At 40.0% G+C, this 21,936-nt stretch overlaps 1 protein-coding gene across 4 annotated transcripts in view; it reads right to left on the bottom strand.

The window, feature by feature from the left end:
- Positions 1 to 21,936, bottom strand: part of ClC-b (chloride channel protein 7) — a 74,767-nt gene that overhangs the window by 31,561 nt on the left and 21,270 nt on the right. For all 4 annotated transcript variants that reach the window (XM_068365864.1, XM_068365865.1, XM_068365866.1 and 1 more), the window contains 4 exons: positions 20,269 to 20,390; positions 10,055 to 10,253; positions 9,118 to 9,227; positions 7,505 to 7,648 (listed from right to left, as the gene is read on the bottom strand). In XM_068365864.1, coding sequence (XP_068221965.1) covers positions 7,505 to 7,648; positions 9,118 to 9,227; positions 10,055 to 10,253; positions 20,269 to 20,390 — 575 coding nt within the window. The remainder of the gene's footprint in view (positions 1 to 7,504; positions 7,649 to 9,117; positions 9,228 to 10,054; positions 10,254 to 20,268; positions 20,391 to 21,936) is intronic.

Below are 21,936 nucleotides of genomic sequence, written 5' to 3'. Positions count from 1 at the left end.
GCGCTGAAGAAGGTCGAAACCCGAGCCTACCGGAGTTGACCAGCCCTCCAAACAGCAGAGGAGGCGGAAGTCTGCACCTGAGCGGCCAAGAGGAAGGCAGGGAGAGTTCTCTGGGGAACCAAACCTGCTATGCCACGGCGGGATAGCCACACTGCATCGTAAGCAGGAATACTTGCAGTTTAGGCTGAATTCGACGAGCACCCTGGAAGATGGATGGAATGGAAACTGAAAGTACCCGTCCTTCCGATCCAGGGTTAAAGGAGTCCTGTCGCCTCGTTACCAGTCTGATCGATTCTGCTGGTCTACGCTGGCCGAAGTTTGTTCGACAAACTTGATCAGGGCTGAGAGGTCGACTATGGACATCCCCTCTCAGATCCTTCCTTACAAGAAAGGATCGACTGAGGGGGCCGGGGGTGAAGCCGTCGATGATCCTAAGGAAGACCTTCGCCTAAGGTATGGATCATTCTGCCCAACCGGGCAACTCTGCTGATGCTATGGCATAGAGGTTCAGAGACACTGAATTCGCTGACAGAGACGGCAGGCGCGATATCCTTGGCTACTCACAGAGATTGTGCGGGAATGGGCATCGGGAAGCTGTCATTCGGATGAGTAACCTTAAGCATCCTCCCAGCGAAAAAACCTGCAATCCTAGAGTTCGTGAACTCCTTTTAGGACTATGCCCCCCCGGGGGAGTCTCCCGTGCCATCTGTTCCTGACAGGAGGAAACTGCAATTGGACACCTTGTCCCAGTTGTCGTAGCCGATAACTTAGGCCGACGTGGTTGAAAGAAAAGGGAGCTGGAGCCCTGCAGAGTCTGGAAGAAAGCGCCTTGGAGGAGTGAAACCGGAAGTCGATTTACTCCGCACAGCAGATGTTTAAGTCTCTGTCCTTGGGCAAAGACAAAACTCTTCTCAAGGATGGAAGGGTGTCTGAGGTCGTTGACCTCCACAGATGAGACACCCGAAGGAAGCCTTCAGTCAGCGCGTCCAGATGGTACAACATCGAGCTTGTCCGCAAGTAGATACTTAACGACGAAAGGCCAAGGTGCCTGAGCTCGAGAGGAGGAAAGTACCCTTGATCTTCCTGTAGCTTCCTTGAACCAAACCTCGGGCCGTAACCGAGGAGGGAAAGAACCTGGTAAGCTCCCAGAGGAAGAGGTAAGCAGTCACCCCTTGTCCGATGGAGAAATCTTCAACGGAAAGCCCCCCCGCCAAAAATCCTTCCAGGGCGGGAGAAGGAGAGAGTACTCGTGCAGGAGAGGGGACCCTCGAGACCGACCTCTTGGGAACCAATTCGCCCTGGGGGAAGTCACCACGAAGTCCACACCTCTCTTTCTCTTCAGCGTAGGAGAGACAGCCGCTGGTTTGTTACCCTGGCCGGTGAGTGCTGGTTTCATAAACCTCATTAACGCCCGTGCCAGCGGATCAAACCATGTCTGCTGCTCCAAGGACACAGAGTCCGAAATCCTCGCTAAGGTGAAAGGGATCGGGCGATCCTTTGGAGAGGACACGACGGTTCCTGCCTGAAAGAAGGTGGGAAGAATGCTGTACTGACCTGTCTTCGTCCTGCACTACCAACCTGTGCTTGGATGGAGGTGATCCCGAGTGCCGCCTAGGAGCACGCGTCCCTGCTGCTACCACCGGCTGTGGAATTCGCCGCGAACTATGGTCGCGCGAGGGCGAACGGTCGCGCGAGGGCGAACGGTCGCGCAAAGGCGAATGGTCGCGCGGGCGCACAGGCGAGTGGTCGCGCGGGCGCGCAGGCGAGCGGTCGCGAGGGCGCGCAGGCGAGCGATCGCGCGGGCGCGCAGGCGAGCGATCGCGCGGGCGCGCAGGCGAATGGGCGTGACGGCGAGGGATCGTGCTGCCGCGTAGGTGAAGAAGATCGCTGGCGGTAAGCGATGGCGAGCAGCATGTGTAGGTGAATGATCGCGTGATAGGGTGCGATGGTGATCAGCATCCGCAAGAGGGCGAGCGTTCAGGGTTGTGCGATGAGGAGCAGCATGCGTAAGCGGGCAATCGTGCAGGGTTGTGCGATGGCGAGCAGCATGCGCAGGTGAATGATCGCGTGAAAGGGTGCGATGGTGATCAGCATCCGCAAGAGGGCGATCGTTCAGGGTTGTGCGATGAGGAGCAGCATGCGTAAGCGGGCAATCGTTCAGGGTTGTGCGATGGCGAGCAGCATGCGCAGGTGAATGATCGCGTGAAAGGGTGCGATGGTGATCAGCATCCGCAAGAGGGCGATCGTTCAGGGTTGTGCGATGAGGAGCAGCATGCGTAAGCGGGCAATCGTTCAGGGTTGTGCGATGGCGAGCAGCATAGGCAGGTGAATGATCGCGTGAAAGGGTGCGATGGTGATCAGCATCCGCAGTTGAGGGTCGCGCGATGGCGATCAGCATCCGCAGTTGAGGGTCGCGCGATGGCGATCAGCATCCGCAGTTGAGGGTCGCGCGATGGCGATCAGCATCCGCAGTTGAGGGTCGCGCGATGGCGATCAGCATCCGCAGTTGAGGGTCGCGCGATGGCGATCAGCATCCGCAGTTGAGGGTCGCGCGATGGCGATCAGCATCCGCAGTTGAGGGTCGCGCGATGGCGATCAGCATCCGCAGTTGAGGGTCGCGCGATGGCGATCAGCATCCGCAGTTGAGGGTCGCGCGATGGCGATCAGCATCCGCAGTTGAGGGTCGCGCGATGGCGATCAGCATCCGCAGTTGAGGGTCGCGCGATGGCGATCAGCATCTGCAGTTGAGGGTCGCGCGATGGCGATCAGCATCCGCAGTTGAGCTAGTAGCTGGCGAACCATGTTCCTTCAGAAGTGTTGGAGAACGTTGGCGTGCCAGCTGTAACACACGTGGGCGATCCGGAGATCGCTGGCGAGCTGATGATCGCTGACGAGCTGACGATCGCTGGCGAGCTGATGATCGCTGACGAGCTGATGATCGCTGACGAGCTGATGATCGCTGACGAGCAGAAGGCTACGCGTGGAAGCCTGCGCAAAGAAGAAGAGTCCTTGACCCCGACCTGAACCGAAGTTCTAGATCGCGAGGGCGAACGTGGGCGCACAGGGCACGTAACAGGAACCGCAGGGAAGATCATCTTGAAAGCGCTGACGAACAGGAGAGCGCTGACGAACAGAAGGGCGCGCAGGGAAACCCTGACACGCAAGGGAAGAACCCCCGTGGGGGCAACCCTTTGCCCCGAAGGGATCGTTGTCCGCCGGGAGACTGATGTCCGTCGGAAGACCGCTGTCCGTCGGGAAGACCGTTGTCCGTCGGGAAGACCGTTGCCCGTCGGAAGACGAGATTAGACTGCTGTCCATCTGCACCAAGACGGAAGATCGAGAAAAAGAAGTTGTAGGCTGCAAACGGAGATTCAAAAAGGCGCCTCAAGCACCCTTATAGGGAGATGAGAGGCCCTTACGACGAGGCGGACGGAGGGCCTTACGGCGAGGGAGGCCAACAGCAACAGCAACAGAAGAAACCTCCGAAGAGGAGTCTCTATGAGTGTACTCTCTCGCGAACGAAAGAGAAACACTTCGTGGAAGAGACTGGTCAGCCAGTGACCTAAAAGGGGCAATCCTCCGAAGAGGAGCTCCTGCAGTTGCCCAGCCCCTTGAGCGAAACTGCAGGTGCGACCGCTCAGCACCAAGAGCATAGTCGCACGAAAAAAAGGCAAGAGAAGAACCCCCCAAAAGAGGAAAAGCTCAAGCCTGGACAGGAAAAAACTTCCCTCGGAAGGAAAGTTATCCGCCCAAGGAGGCAAGCCTCCTGACTGTTCTAAAATGAACTGGAGAGCTGTCCGTCGACACGGGAGTACTACCAGTAGAAGGAGACACGCCCCTAACGACAATACAAGGGGGGAGGCAGCAACAGCCGAATCCCCAGGACTCAACCAGACAGCTCACACCGTTGCTATATTACAGAAACGAACTAGATCGGTAACTGTAAAAAAATAAAACAAATAATATTAGTACACATTCATTCCCCCGGGAAGGCTCCGAAGAGGAATCCCGAGGAAAAGGAACAAGAATTACACAACAGGCACGTGCCCTCACAACCACTTACACTCGCGGAAGGAGAGCTGTAACCAAAACAGAATTATAACAATTATAATTATGTAACTATGTAATTATGTAATTTAAAAATGAATGAACACTAAAGAAAAAAACGAAAACCCCGAAAGGAATCGTTCTACAAGCTGAAAAATTAACAACTACAATTAGATTCATAAACTAATTGAGACAAAATGTACGGCGTAGCAACCCCACCCACACGGGAAGGAAGCTACAAGGGCGTAGTAAAACATAGTAAAAGGGTGAACGACCTCAAGAGAGAGAGAGAGAGAAAGACCGAAGTCAAACTCGATCGCAACCCATAAAATTAGGCCGTGGTGGCCTAACTGCCGAGGCCTCCACGTAGATATCGTACACTACACACACACATCTGAAAAGGAAACTTACTTATTTCTATACTCAAATATATATACAAACATGAAAACATGTTTACATATATATTGAGTAAAAGAAAAGTAAGCGATTAAGTAAAGACAAAACAGACAATGGCTGCCAAGCGAGGACCAAGACAGAGACGTCTGTCACAGTCCGAGCCAAAAGTGAAAGTGAGTATTCACCTGTGTGTGAGGGGGAGGAGGGGTAGCTAGCTACCACTCCCCTACCCCCCCGCTAACTAGCGCGGGGGTAATACACCCTCGTTAAATTCTAATGGCTCGCCATTTCAGCTACGCTAAAAGTAATAACCCTTTGTAAATAGCGTGGTTTGTATTTCGGTTACGGAACAACTGACTTTTTTATGCATAACTGATACCACCCATGTCTAGTCCTTACGGAAAAGTGGTTGAAGAATTGCTATTGTTTTTAAGTCCTAGCGTAAGAGCTTTCAAAGAAAGAATGTAATTTAAAACCAGCTTGATATAAAGTTATTAAACTTTAGATTGAATAAAAGTGTAAAGTAAAACTTGCCTGATACCGATTTATTACTCCAAGTGATATTTTGTAAGAGTGAAACTCCTATAGATATGTACAGGGTGACACAAAAAAAACAGTCATCACCTAAACTTGAATAACTTTCAAAATAAATAATCAATTCCTTTTATTTTTCAGATTTATCAAGAAAAATTAATCTTCTAATAGTCTACTAAATTCGACCTTCGAGATGCCATGGACTACTGAGGAAAAGACATTTATAGTTGGGCATATGTCTGGTTTTCGGTCGAGGCACATTTTCTGTTTTCAGGTCACGTGAACTCGAAGAACAATATCTTCTGGGGTAGCACACCCCCTGAGCACTGTCTGCAAAGGCCATTACACTCTGTGAAGTGCACTGCCTGGGTCGCCATTTCCATACATGGAATCATTGGAGCATTCTGGATTGAGGACAACGAGCAGTCTGTGACAATCAACAGTGATATGTCCAGGTGCTTGGCAAGTTCTGGACGGCGCTTGGACGATGGAGAGGAGTCGTCGGGGTCCTCCAGTGGTTCAAACGAATCATTGGCATGGCTACAGCAACGTTTCCCTGACCGACTGATCAGCCGCAGGTGTGACCCGGAGTGGTCGCCGCATTCACTGGACCTGAACCCCCCAGATTTTTATCTCTGGGGATACCTTAAGGACAGGGTATATGGAAACAGTCCCCAGACTATCCCTAACCTGAAGGCAGCAATCACAGCAGCAATAAGATTGATCCCAAGGGAGGAATGCGGGAGGATCATCGAGAACTTTGCCCGCCGCATCCAAATGTGCCTGCAGCGCCGGGGAGCTCATTTGGAGCTACACTGGCTTGACCTAATGGAGCTAAAGTTTTGTATCGATTTAAATAAAATTTTGGAAGTTATTAGTTTTTTGGTGACGACCGTTTTTTTGTCACCCTATATATTTTTCTAAGCTACTTATATTTAAATCTTTAACTTTTTCTATAACTCTGTTACCACATCAAGTCTTACGTTTATAATTCTTAAAACTATTTAAGTCGTAGACCTCAACGACTTAAGTTGGAGGATTTCGGAAATTTATTTTCCGACACGTCAAACCATCCGAAATGATTCAAAATTGAAAGTACTAGAATAAAGTGTAAAGCAGATATAAATTAACTATATAAAACATTGTGTCGTCATTCTAAAACGAGAGAAATAATAATGATTTACTTCAGTATCCCCTATATGAGAATTATTGATAAGGTTAGGCTCTTGATTAATATTGAAGACAGAAAAGTGAATGTATGTATGTAGATTATGACACGCCATCATCATCATCTCCTCCTACGCCTATTGACGTAAAGGGCCTCGGTTAGATTTCCCCAGTCGTCTCTATCTTGAGCTTTTAATTCAATACTTCTCCATTCATCATCGCCTACTTTGCACTTCATAGTCCTAAGCCATGTAGGCCTGGGTCTTCCAATTCTTCTAGTGCCTTGTGGAGCCCAGTTAAACATTTGGTGAACAAATCTCCCTTGGGAAGTGCGAAGAGCATGCCCAAACCATCTCCATCTACCACTCGTCATGATCTCTTCTACATATTGCACTCGAGTAATCTCTCTTATAGTTTAATTTCTAATCCTGTCCTGCCATTTAACTCCCAATATTCTTCTGAGGACTTTGTTCTCAAATCTACTAAATTTATTGGAGATTGTTATATTGTCAGACCATGACTCGTGTCCACAGAGTAACAACGATCTCACTAAAGTGATATATAGTCTGATTTTTATATGAAATTTTAGGCGATTTGATTTCAAAATTTTACGTTATGTCTAATGTACAATATAAGTAGATGTGTTTGATTCTGTCCGTAATACTCGGTTTATTTCATAGTCGCTATTATTATTATTATTATTATTATTATTATTATTATTATTACTTGCTAAGCTTTGATTTGTCAAGGACCTCCTACTTTATTCATGAGCTCACGAATCTACGTGGCTTCGATTATCACACGCCACAAACTGGTTCGCTAACCTCTACAAAAAACCATCCCAACAGACTCCGCTGTCGTTTCAAAGGACCCGACAGACTCCGCTGTCGTTTGAAAGGACCCGACAGACTCCGCTGTCCTTTCAAAGGACCCGACAGACTCCGCTGTCGTTTCAAAGGACCCGACAGAATCCGCTGTCGTTTCAAAGGACCCGACAGACTCCGCAGTCGTTTCAAAGGACCCGACAGACTCCGCAGTCGTTTCAAAGGACCCGACAGACTCCGCAGTCGTTTCAAAGGACCCGACAGACTCCGCCGTCGTTTCAAAGGACCCGACAGACTCCGCTACCGTTTCAAAGGACCCGACAGACTCCGCTGTCGTTTCAAAGGACCGGACAGACTCCGCTGTCGTTTCAAAGGACCGGACAGACTCCGCTGTCGTTTCAAAGGACCGGACAGACTCCGCTATCGTTCCCAAGGACCCGACAGACTCCGCTGTCGTTTCAAAGGACCCGACAGACTCCGCTATCGTTCCAAAGGACCCAACAGACTCCGCTATCGAAAGTAAAAGTACAGCTTACCTTTCCAACGGCCAATCCGCCGAGGACAGACATGATGACGCCGGTGGCTTTAGCAGCGAGTGTCTTGATCCTGACCACGCGGGGGACCTTCACGCCGTTGAGGTAACACTTGACTTGCGGGATGCCGCTGCCCGCTGCCATGGGCTGAAAGAGGAGCGGAGGTGAGTCAGGAGTTTATTAACGGTCGTAAATCCTGTCTAAAAGGATTCAACTGGTTTGAAAGTATATTTAGAAGTCCTATTAGCTCTTTTACCCCCAAGGTAAGGTTAAATTTCGAGCAGATTTTGCTATATATATTTTTTTAAATTGCTCTAACAGCCTTAATTTTTGTCATAGAGAGGTCAGGTTGGTCTCATTCTTTTGGAAAAGGCCTGAAGTTTCTCATAAAGTTATAAAAAATATGCAAAAACATATAAATAACAGTGTTTTGCAAGAACGTACCGGTACGTCCTTTGGTGGCGAAAGGGTTAAATCTAGCTGTGCAAAATATGAATCCTAAATTTGCAAAAAGGATTCTATAAAAAATAATCAAATGCTGACACCTCTCTCTTTCTATTTCTCTCTTTCTCCATCTTATATTTCTCCCTAATATCTGTCACTCGCATGCAATATGAACTAAATCAACATTATCCATATCAAATAAATACTGGATGACTTCTTCTTCTTCTTCTTTGTCTACATCTTTTCCCACTTCTATGTGGAGTCGATGTTTCTGGTCAGCTTTCTCCATCTACCTCTGTCCCACACCTCATCGCTGGATGACTATCCTGTACTATTACTATTGTAAAAATGATTCCTCGCACAAAATATTTACGACATCTTGAAGCAAAAAAGGATCTCTATATAATTACGGTATCTTCAAACTTAGGTCAAGACCAACGAAGGGTTTAGGATGAAAATCGTAATATACTTTGAATTTACTTTGAGCTAAAAAATCATTAAAATCATCAAGATTAACTTTCTGTAAGTAAGAAACTTAAATGATTAATAACTTACAAGAAAAGTTTCTACTGAGTAAAATAAAGTCAAATGATCCCTTTCGCCCCCAAAGGACGTACCGGTACGTTCTTGCAAAACGCTCTTATTTACGTGTTTTTGATAACTTTATGAGAAACTTCAGGCCTTTTCCAAATGAATGAGACCAACCTGACCTACCTCTGACAAAAATTAACCCTTTTACCCCCAGGCTATTTGGAAATTTCCAACCCTTAACCCCCAGGGGTTATTTTTTATTCAAGCACATTTTGCAGTATATTTTTTTTCAAATTGCTCTAACAGCCTTAATTTTCGTCATAGAAAGGTCAGGTTGGTCTCATTCTCTTGGAAAATGCCTGAAGTTTCTCAAAAAATTATCAAAAATATGCAAAAAAAAATTTAAATAGCATTTTTTCGCAAGGACGTACCGGTACGTCCATGGGGGTAAAGGGATGAGTTTTGTGAAACGTACCAGTACATCCTTTGGGGGTAAAAGGGTTAAAGCTGTTAGAGCAATTTTAAAAATATATATAGCAAAATGTGCTTGAAATTTAACCTTCCCTTAGGGGTAAAAGGGTTAAGTACTGTAACCATATTTAGATAAAGAAATAAACACCGAAAGTCAGGATCCACCGTACCTCTACCACAGACCCCATGATCGCAGCCACCAGGACCGGCCCGACATTCAGCGCCCCCCAGAGAAAGAAGGCGATGACCAGCGTGCCGTACAAGACGCCCTCGTCCGTGTCTGCTCTCGGCGTTAAGGAAAACCGGTCGGGATGAGCTCCCTACGTACGCTTAAAGATTTCTTGAGTGCTGAAGTATGAGTATTGATACATATCTCAAAAGGGTTACTGACATCTAATAATAATGGTTCGTAAAAGAATATAGGTCTTCAATTTACATTTGGATACAAACATAAATACGACTGAAATCATTACTCTGATATCGGATCCAAAGTTCAAGATGAAATACTGGTGATAAAATAATATACAATTCGACGCGGTAAGAAAGAAGACGTTTGCACTATGAAACGGGACAATATGTTAACCTTTCCAGGTAACACAAATCAAATTGAAATCGTAACACGGATATCTTATCAAAACTTCATATTGAAATACAGTACTGTAATAAAAAAACATAATTCGACACGGTAAGAACGACGACGTTTGCAATATGAATTGGGACTACTTGTCGACTTCTGCAACTATAGTCCATTTCTTTCAGCGAATCATATTTGCACCGACTCGCAACGGTGCCCTTTAAGCTCGGAAAAGTTTCCTGGTCGATGATTGGTTAGAATGATCTTGTCCAACCAATCGGCGATCAGGAAACTTTTCCGAGCTAAAAGGGCACCGCTGCGAGTCGGTGCAAATACGACTCGCTAAAAGAAATGGACTATAGATATCGTAGGCATGCGAGTTAAGCCATGCCTATCTTAGGCAAAAATTTAATACAATTACCTACAAACAGCTTCATGGAACATATTAAGTTTATAAGAACCTTTTACATCTTGAGACAGTGGTACTTATACTCAAGATTTCAAAGTTCTGATATTATTTCATAAAAGGATACATCTCTTCAGCCAGTGGTACTTGAACTTCGAGAGTTCTCGGATGCAGATGTCTATGACGCACGCCACCAGCGCGGTCAGGATGCCTATGACCATCACCACTAGCCAGCGCATGGCGTCCTTCTTCATGACGAACGGGTAGCCGTTTTTCCGTTCTTCGTCCAGCAAGACGGAGTTCACGTTTGTGTCGTAGTCCAGGCTCTGAAATAGAGGGAAGTTAAATATTATTATTATTATTAGTAGTAGTAGTAGTAGTAGTAGTAGTAGTAGTAGTACCATCTGAACCCAGTTGAGTCCCTTGTTAGGCTCGAGGAACGTAGAGAGTAGAGGTCCCCTTTTTGTTTTTGTTTTTGTTTCATTTGTTGATGTCGGCTACCCCCCAAAATTGGGGGAAGTGCCTTGGTATATGTATGTATGTATTATTATTATTACTAGCTAAGCTACAACCCTATTTGGAAAAGCAGGATGCTATAAGCCCGAGGACTCCAACAGAGAAAAATATCCTAGTGAGGAAAGGAAAGAAAGAAATAAACTTGGAGAGAAGAAATGAACAACCAAAATAAAATATTTTAATTATTATTATTATTATTACTAGCTAAGCTACAACCCCAGTTAGAAAAGCAGGATGCCATAAGCCCGAGGACTCCAACAGAGAAAAATATCCTAGTGAGGAAAGGAAATAAAGAAATAAACTTGGAGAGAAGAAATGAACAACCAAAATAAAATATTTTAAGAACAGTAACAACATTAAAATAGATCTTTCACATATAATCAATAAAAACAATAATAAAAAAACAGAGGAAGAGATAAAAGATAGAGTAGTGCGCACGAGTGTACCCTCAAGCAAGAGAACCCTAGTTTAAGACTATTCAGACTCATTTACTAGCTAAACTAATCCCTGATTTTGCTGTAACTAGTCAAGCTAGTTAATACTCAAGACTGGTCATCAGTTAAACAGATACAAAAGTAACCAGATCATCAGGTCATCAAATAACATTTCACCAGTTCAAACAGGTCATCAATAAACATTTCACCAGTTTAAACAGGTCATCAATAAACATTTCACCAGTTTAAACAGGTCATCAATAAACATTTCACCAGTTTAAACAGGTCATCAATAAACATTTCACCAGTTTAAACAGGTCATCAAATAACATTTCACCAGTTTAAACAGGTCATCAATATATATTTCACCAGTTTAAACAGGTCATCAATAAACATTTCACCAGTTTAAACAGGTCATCAATAAACATTTCACCAGTTTAAACAGGTCATCAATAAACATTTCACCAGTTTAAACAGGTCATCAATAACATTTCACCAGTTTAAACAGGTCATCAATAAACATTTCACCAGTTTAAACAGGTCATCAATAAACATTTCACCAGTTTAAACAGGTCATCAATAACATTTCACCAGTTTAAACAGGTCATCAATAAACATTTCACCAGTTTAAACAGGTCATCAATAAACATTTCACCAGTTTAAACAGGTCATCAATAAACATTTCACCAGTTTAAACAGGTCATCAATAAACATTTCACCAGTTTAAACAGGTCATCAATAACATTTCACCAGTTTAAACAGGTCATCAAATAACATTTCACCAGTTTAAACAGGTCATCAATAAACATTTCACCAGTTTAAACAGGTCATCAATAACATTTCACCAGTTTAAACAGGTCATCAATATACATTTCACCAGTTTAAACAGGTCATCAATATACATTTCACCAGTTTAAACAGGTCATCAATAACATTTCACCAGTTTAAACAGGTCATCATAAACATTTCACCAGTTTAAACAGGTCATCAATAACATTTCACCAGTTTAAACAGGTCATCAATAAACATTTCACCAGTTTAAACAGGTCATCAATAAACATTTCACCAGTTTAAACAGGTCATCAATAAACATTTCACCAGTTTAAACAGGTCATCAATATATATTTCACCAGTTTAAACAGGTCATCAATATACATTTCACCAGTTTAAACAGGTCATCAATATACATTTCACCAGTTTAAACAGGTCATCAATATACATTTCACCAGTTTAAACAGGTCATCAATATACATTTCACCAGTTTAAACAGGTCATCAATAAACATTTCACCAGTTTAAACAGGTCATCAATAAACATTTCACCAGTTTAAACAGGTCATCAATAAACATTTCACCAGTTTAAACAGGTCATCAATAAACATTTCACCAGTTTAAACAGGTCATCAATATACATTTCACCAGTTTAAACAGGTCATCAATATACATTTCACCAGTTTAAACAGGTCATCAATATACATTTCACCAGTTTAAACAGGTCATCAATAACATTTCACCAGTTTAAACAGGTCATCAATAAACATTTCACCAGTTTAAACAGGTCATCAATAAACATTTCACCAGTTTAAACAGGTCATCAATAAACATTTCACCAGTTTAAACAGGTCATCAAATAACATTTCACCAGTTTAAACAGGTCATCAATAAACATTTCACCAGTTTAAACAGGTCATCAATAACATTTCACCAGTTTAAACAGGTCATCAATATACATTTCACCAGTTTAAACAGGTCATCAATATACATTTCACCAGTTTAAACAGGTCATCAATAAACATTTCACCAGTTTAAACAGGTCATCAATAAACATTTCACCAGTTTAAACAGGTCATCAATAAACATTTCACCAGTTTAAACAGGTCATCAATAAACATTTCACCAGTTTAAACAGGTCATCAATATACATTTCACCAGTTTAAACAGGTCATCAATAAATGTATTTCACCAGTTTAAACAGGTCATCAATATACATTTCACCAGTTTAAACAGGTCATCAATATACATTTCACCAGTTTAAACAGGTCATCAATATACATTTCACCAGTTTAAACAGGTCATCAATATACATTTCACCAGTTTAAACAGGTCATCAATAAACATTTCACCAGTTTAAACAGGTCATCAATAACATTTCACCAGTTTAAACAGGTCATCAATCAACATTTCACCAGTTTAAACAGGTCATCAATCAACATTTCACCAGTTTAAACAGGTCATCAAATAACATTTCACCAGTTTAAACAGGTCATCAATAAACATTTCACCAGTTTAAACAGGTCATCAAATAACATTTCACCAGTTTAAACAGGTCATCAATATACATTTCACCAGTTTAAACAGGTCATCAATAAACATTTCACCAGTTTAAACAGGTCATCAATAAACATTTCACCAGTTTAAACAGGTTATCAATATACATTTCACCAGTTTAAACAGGTCATCAATATACATTTCACCAGTTTAAACAGGTATCAATATACATTTCACCAGTTTAAACAGGTCATCAAATAACATTTCACCAGTTTAAACAGGTCATCAATCAACATTTTCACCAGTTTAAAGAGGTCATCAATAAACATTTCACCAGTTTAAACAGGTCATCAATAAACATTTCACCAGTTTAAACAGGTTATCAATATACATTTCACCAGTTTAAACAGGTCATCAATATATATTTCACCAGTTTAAACAGGTCATCAATCAACATTTCACCAGTTTAAACAGGTCATCAATCAACATTTCACCAGTTTAAACAGGTCATCAATATACATTTCACCAGTTTAAACAGGTCATCAAATAACATTTCACCAGTTTAAACAGGTCATCAATAAATTTCACCAGTTTAAACAGGTCATCAATAAACATTTCACCAGTTTAAACAGGTCATCAATCAACATTTCACCAGTTTAAACAGGTCATCAATAAACATTTCACCAGTTTAAACAGGTCATCAATAAACATTTCACCAGTTTAAACAGGTCATCAATAAACATTTCACCAGTTTAAACAGGTCATCAATAAACATTTCACCAGTTTAAACAGGTCATCAATAAACATTTCACCAGTTTAAACAGGTCATCAATAAACATTTCACCAGTTTAAACAGGTTATCAATATACATTTCACCAGTTTAAACAGGTCATCAATATATATTTCACCAGTTTAAACAGGTCATCAATCAACATTTCACCAGTTTAAACAGGTCATCAATCAACATTTCACCAGTTTAAACAGGTCATCAATATACATTTCACCAGTTTAAACAGGTCATCAAATAACATTTCACCAGTTTAAACAGGTCATCAATAAACATTTCACCAGTTTAAACAGGTCATCAATATATATTTCACCAGTTTAAACAGGTCATCAATCAACATTTCACCAGTTTAAACAGGTCATCAATCAACATTTCACCAGTTTAAACAGGTCATCAATATACATTTCACCAGTTTAAACAGGTCATCAAATAACATTTCACCAGTTTAAACAGGTCATCAATAACATTTCACCAGTTTAAACAGGTCATCAATATATATTTCACCAGTTTAAACAGGTCATCAATCAACATTTCACCAGTTTAAACAGGTCATCAATCAACATTTCACCAGTTTAAACAGGTCATCAATAAACATTTCACCAGTTTAAACAGGTCATCAATAAACATTTCACCAGTTTAAACAGGTTATCAATATACATTTCACCAGTTTAAACAGGTCATCAATATATATTTCACCAGTTTAAACAGGTCATCAATCAACATTTCACCAGTTTAAACAGGTCATCAATCAACATTTCACCAGTTTAAACAGGTCATCAATCAACATTTCACCAGTTTAAACAGGTCATCAATAAACATTTCACCAGTTTAAACAGGTCATCAAATAACATTTCACCAGTTTAAACAGGTCATCAATAAACATTTCACCAGTTTAAACAGGTATCAATATACATTTCACCAGTTTAAACAGGTCATCAATATACATTTCACCAGTTTAAACAGGTCATCAATAAACATTTCACCAGTTTAAACAGGTCATCAATAAACATTTCACCAGTTTAAACAGGTCATCAATAAACATTTCACCAGTTTAAACAGGTCATCAATATACATTTCACCAGTTTAAACAGGTCATCAATAAACATTTCACCAGTTTAAACAGGTTATCAATATATATTTCACCAGTTTAAACAGGTCATCAATATGTATTTCACCAGTTTAAACAGGTCATCAATATACATTTCACCAGTTTAAACAGGTCATCAATATACATTTCACCAGTTTAAACAGGTCATCAATATACATTTCACCAGTTTAAACAGGTCATCAATATACATTTCACAAGTTTAAACAGGTCATCAATAAACATTTCACCAGTTTAAACAGGTCATCAATAAACATTTCACCAGTTTAAACAGGTCATCAATCAACATTTCACCAGTTTAAACAGGTCATCAATCAACATTTCACCAGTTTAAACAGGTCATCAATAAACATTTCACCAGTTTAAACAGGTCATCAATAAACATTTCACCAGTTTAAACAGGTCATCAATAAACATTTCACCAGTTTAAACAGGTCATCAATAAACATTTCACCAGTTTAAACAGGTCATCAATAAACATTTCACCAGTTTAAACAGGTCATCAATAAACATTTCACCAGTTTAAACAGGTTATCAATATACATTTCACCAGTTTAAACAGGTCATCAATATATATTTCACCAGTTTAAACAGGTCATCAATCAACATTTCACCAGTTTAAACAGGTCATCAATCAACATTTCACCAGTTTAAACAGGTCATCAATATACATTTCACCAGTTTAAACAGGTCATCAAATAACATTTCACCAGTTTAAACAGGTCATCAATAAACATTTCACCAGTTTTAACAGGTCATCAATATATATTTCACCAGTTTAAACAGGTCATCAATCAACATTTCACCAGTTTAAACAGGTCATCAATCAACATTTCACCAGTTTAAACAGGTCATCAATATACATTTCACCAGTTTAAACAGGTCATCAAATAACATTTCACCAGTTTAAACAGGTCATCAATAAACATTTCACCAGTTTAAACAGGTCATCAATATATATTTCACCAGTTTAAACAGGTCATCAATCAACATTTCACCAGTTTAAACAGGTCATCAATCAACATTTCACCAGTTTAAACAGGTCATCAATATACATTTCACCAGTTTAAACAGGTCATCAAATAACATTTCACCAGTTTAAACAGGTCATCAATCAACATTTCACCAGTTTAAACAGGTCATCAATCAACATTTCACCAGTTTAAACAGGTCATCAATAAACATTTCACCAGTTTAAACAGGTCATCAATAAACATTTCACCAGTTTAAACAGGTTATCAATATACATTTCACCAGTTTAAACAGGTCATCAATATATATTTCACCAGTTTAAACAGGTCATCAATCAACATTTCACCAGTTTAAACAGGTCATCAATCAACATTTCACCAGTTTAAACAGGTCATCAATCAACATTTCACCAGTTTAAACAGGTCATCAAATAACATTTCACCAGTTTAAACAGGTCATCAATAAACATTTCACCAGTTTAAACAGGTCATCAATAATATTTCACCAGTTTAAACAGGTCATCAATCAACATTTCACCAGTTTAAACAGGTCATCAATCAACATTTCACCAGTTTAAACAGGTCATCAATATACATTTCACCAGTTTAAACAGGTCATCAAATAACATTTCACCAGTTTAAACAGGTCATCAATAAACATTTCACCAGTTTAAACAGGTCATCAATATGTATTTCACCAGTTTAAACAGGTCATCAATATACATTTCACCAGTTTAAACAGGTCATCAATCAACATTTCACCAGTTTAAACAGGTCATCAAATAACATTTCACCAGTTTAAACAGGTCATCAATAAACATTTCACCAGTTTAAACAGGTCATCAATAAACATTTCACCAGTTTAAACAGGTCATCAATAAACATTTCACCAGTTTAAACAGGTCATCAATAAACATTTCACCAGTTTAAACAGGTTATCAATATACATTTCACCAGTTTAAACAGGTCATCAATATATATTTCACCAGTTTAAACAGGTCATCAATCAACATTTCACCAGTTTAAACAGGTCATCAATCAACATTTCACCAGTTTAAACAGGTCATCAATATACATTTCACCAGTTTAAACAGGTCATCAAATAACATTTCACCAGTTTAAACAGGTCATCAATAAACATTTCACCAGTTTAAACAGGTCATCAATATATATTTCACCAGTTTAAACAGGTCATCAATCAACATTTCACCAGTTTAAACAGGTCATCAATCAACATTTCACCAGTTTAAACAGGTCATCAATAAACATTTCACCAGTTTAAACAGGTCATCAATAAACATTTCACCAGTTTAAACAGGTTATCAATATACATTTCACCAGTTTAAACAGGTCATCAATATATATTTCACCAGTTTAAACAGGTCATCAATCAACATTTCACCAGTTTAAACAGGTCATCAATCAACATTTCACCAGTTTAAACAGGTCATCAATAAACATTTCACCAGTTTAAACAGGTCATCAAATAACATTTCACCAGTTTAAACAGGTCATCAATAAACATTTCACCAGTTTAAACAGGTCATCAATAAACATTTCACCAGTTTAAACAGGTCATCAATAAACATTTCACCAGTTTAAACAGGTCATCAATAAACATTTCACCAGTTTAAACAGGTCATCAATAAACATTTCACCAGTTTAAACAGGTCATCAATAAACATTTCACCAGTTTAAACAGGTCATCAATAAACATTTCACCAGTTTAAACAGGTCATCAATCAACATTTCACCAGTTTAAACAGGTCATCAATATGTATTTCACCAGTTTAAACAGGTCATCAATATACATTTCACCAGTTTAAACAGGTCATCAATATACATTTCACCAGTTTAAACAGGTCATCAATATACATTTCACCAGTTTAAACAGGTCATCAATATACATTTCACCAGTTTAAACAGGTCATCAATAAACATTTCACCAGTTTAAACAGGTCATCAATAAACATTTCACCAGTTTAAACAGGTTATCTATATATTCCACCAGTTTAAACAGGTCATCAATATACATTTCACCAGTTTAAACAGGTCATCAATATACATTTCACCAGTTTAAACAGGTCATCAATATACATTTCACCAGTTTAAACAGGTCATCAAATAACATTTCACCAGTTTAAACAGGTCATCAATAAACATTTCACCAGTTTAAACAGGTCATCAATAAACATTTCACCAGTTTAAACAGGTCATCAAATAACATTTCACCAGTTTAAACAGGTCATCAATAAACATTTCACCAGTTTAAACAGGTCATCAATAAACATTTCACCAGTTTAAACAGGTCATCAAATAACATTTCACCAGTTTAAACAGGTCATCAATAAACATTTCACCAGTTTAAACAGGTTATCAATATACATTTCACCAGTTTAAACAGGTCATCAATATACATTTCACCAGTTTAAACAGGTCATCAATAAACATTTCACCAGTTTAAACAGGTCATCAATAAACATTTCACCAGTTTAAACAGGTCATCAATAAACATTTTCACCAGTTTCAACAGGTCATCAATATACATTTCACCAGTTTAAACAGGTCATCAATATACATTTCACCAGTTTAAACAGGTCATCAATAAACATTTCACCAGTTTAAACAGGTCATCAATAAACATTTCACCAGTTTAAACAGGTTATCTATATATTCCACCAGTTTAAACAGGTCATCAATATACATTTCACCAGTTTAAACAGGTCATCAATATACATTTCACCAGTTTAAACAGGTCATCAATAAACATTTCACCAGTTTAAACAGGTCATCAATAAACATTTCACCAGTTTAAACAGGTCATCAATCAACATTTCACCAGTTTAAACAGGTCATCAATAAACATTTCACCAGTTTAAACAGGTTATCAATAAACATTTCACCAGTTTAAACAGGTCATCAAATAACATTTCACCAGTTTAAACAGGTCATCAATAAACCTTTCACCAGTTTAAACAAGTTATCAATAAACATTTCACCAGTTTAAACAGGTCATCCATAAACATTTCACCAGTTTAAACAGGTCATCAATATACATTTCACCAGTTTAAAGAGGTCATCAATATACATTTCACCAGTTTAAACAGGTCATCAATAAACATTTCACCAGTTTAAACAGGTCATCAATATACATTTCACCAGTTTAAAAAGGTCATCAATAAACATTTCACCAGTTTAAACAGGTCATCAATAAACATTTCACCAGTTTAAACAGGTCATCAATATACATTTCACCAGTTTAAAAAGGTCATCAATAAACATTTCACCAGTTTAAAAAGGTCATCAATAAACATTTCACCAGTTTAAACAGGTCATCCATAAACATTTCACCAGTTTAAACAGGTCATCAATAAACATTTCACCAGTTTAAACAGGTCATCAATAAACATTTCACCAGTTTAAACAGGTCATCAATAAACATTTCACCAGTTTAAACAGGTCATCAATATACATTTCACCAGTTTAAACAGGTCATCAATATACATTTCACCCGTTAAAACAGGTCATCAATAAACATTTCACCAGTTTAAACAGGTCATCAATATACATTTCACCAGTTTAAACAGGTCATCAAATAACATTTCACCAGTTAAACAGGTCATCAATATACATTTCACCAGTTAAACAGGTCATCAATAAACATTTCACCAGTTTAAACAGGTCATCAATAAACATTTCACCAGTTAAACAGGTCAGACACCGGGTTACTATTCGAATCAGTCACCAGTCAAAACTAGACCCCAGTTAAACAAGTCGTAAGTAAAACCACCCAATCATGTCAGTTTAAAGGCCGCTCATGAATGGCAGAGGCAAGGGACAGTGACATTGCCCTATCAAGCAGGACAATGCCCTACAGACTGACTACATTTACATATGATCAGCACACAAGCCCCCTCTCCACCCAAGCTAGGACCAATGAGGGCCAGGCAATGACTGCTGATGACTCAACAGATAGACCTATAGGATTCCCGAAACATGCCATCTTTAGTTTACAAGGATGGCGAGGTTGCAGCGAGCAAAGAAACTAAGAAGTCTGGGCGGGACTTGAACCCTAGTCTGGCTTTCGCCAGTCAGGGACGTTACTACATCGGCCGCCACAACCGAAGTTGAAAATCAAACTAGCTCGTTCTCTTAACCTTATAATAAGAGCAAATCTGAATATTAACATTAGGTCGTTTCTCATTCAAGAAATCAGTTTATACAACCCAGGGTACCAACTACGCCTCGCGTAATATCTCACCTCGTAGGCCGCGGACAGGAGGTTAAGCTGGCCCCTCTCCTCCTTGGGGGGACGCTGCGCAGTTTCCTCCTGCATGAAAAACGTCGAGTTGGCGTTCCGGGCGTTGTCCGTCTCCACTCCATCTGCCAAAGAAGAAGGGTCTTACATGAAAGCAACTCAATATAGGGATAAAAAAAAGAAGTGCAAAAATAAAATGGATGTAATAGAAAAGGGATTTTGACGAAGGAAAAATCTATTTCTGGGGAGAGACCTGTGACGCCCGGTGAAAAGGGTCCTTCTTTACACTTTTCTAATATAAATCTTCCTAATATACTAGAGAAAGATAAAAGCATGGAATGCAGAGGTTACTACCCTCGCGCGATCACCTTGTGGGTGTCGTATATTTAACAAGGGCGTGTGTAAACCACTATTCACAGGCTGTCTTCCATTAGTTTTTGATGAAGGAAAAAACAAAGAAATAAAGTATATATTATTAAACTTATTGAAAGGAGTGGTTTTATGGACTGGAGAAATATGAGGCGGCTCTAATTATCGAACGTATAATTCATAAAAACATTTAGGACGGGATCGTCGATACAATCAAGTTGGCGAACCTTTTCTATTAACTGTTGTTTGGTTCTATCGCACCGGGGGAAGGGGGTGTCCAGGAATTATCCTGTCAAGGACTTCCCCCTGGCATGGCATATCATTATTACTTGCCAAGCTACAACCTTAGTTGGAATAGCAGGACACTATAAGCCCAGGGGCCCCAACAGGGAAAATACCCCATTGAGGAAAGAAAATAAGGAAAAATAATATATTTCATGAAGAGTAACATTAAAATAAATATTTTTTATAAAAACCTTAACAAAACAAGAAGAGAAATAAGATAGAATAGTGTGCCCGAGTGTAAAGAGGCTATGGCACTACCCAAGACTATAGAACAATGGTTTGATTTTGGAGTGTCCTTCTCCTAGAAGAGCTGCATATCATAGCTAAAGAGTCTCATCTACTCTACCATGAGGAAAATAGCCACTGAACAATAACAGTGCAGTAGTTAACCCCCTTAGGTGAAGAAGAATTGTTTGATAATCTCAGTGTTGACAAGTGTATGAGGACAGAGGAGAATCTGTAAAGAATAGGCAAGACTATTCGGTGTCTGTGTAGGCAAAGGGAAAGTGAACCGTACCCAGAGAGAGGGATCCAATGTAGTACTGTCTGGCCAGTCAAAGGACCCCATACCTCTCTAGCGGTAGTATCTCAACGAGTGTCTGGTTAATAACTGATTGACATTAGATATGTCTTCAGAATTGAATACACTATCAAGTTAGAAATGCAACACGTACAATTATCAGGATCGCTCGACAGTAAAAATATCCAAAATATCATCTAGCGTGCGTACGTCTAATCGCCGGTTAGTAATACATTTAGAAAGCCGGTTATTAACTCCGCCAACGAAGTTGGAAGGATGTTATGTTTTCGCCCCTGTTTGTGTTTGTTTGTGTGTTGGTTTGTGAACAGCTTCCCGGCCACAATTTTAATCGTAGAGTAATGAAACTTACAGGAACTGTTACGTAAAAAGCTGGAAATGATTAAATTTTGGAAGGCCAAGGTCACGGTCAAGCAAAATGTCCAATTTACGTAATCAGCCCTAAGTTTGGACATCGTTGTCACAGAGATTTTAAACTT

The sequence above is a fragment of the Palaemon carinicauda genome, chromosome 43 (genome assembly GCF_036898095.1).
Source record: "Palaemon carinicauda isolate YSFRI2023 chromosome 43, ASM3689809v2, whole genome shotgun sequence".
NCBI classification, from domain to species: Eukaryota; Metazoa; Arthropoda; class Malacostraca; order Decapoda; family Palaemonidae; genus Palaemon; species Palaemon carinicauda.
This window is presented reverse-complemented; position numbering and strand designations above follow the sequence as displayed.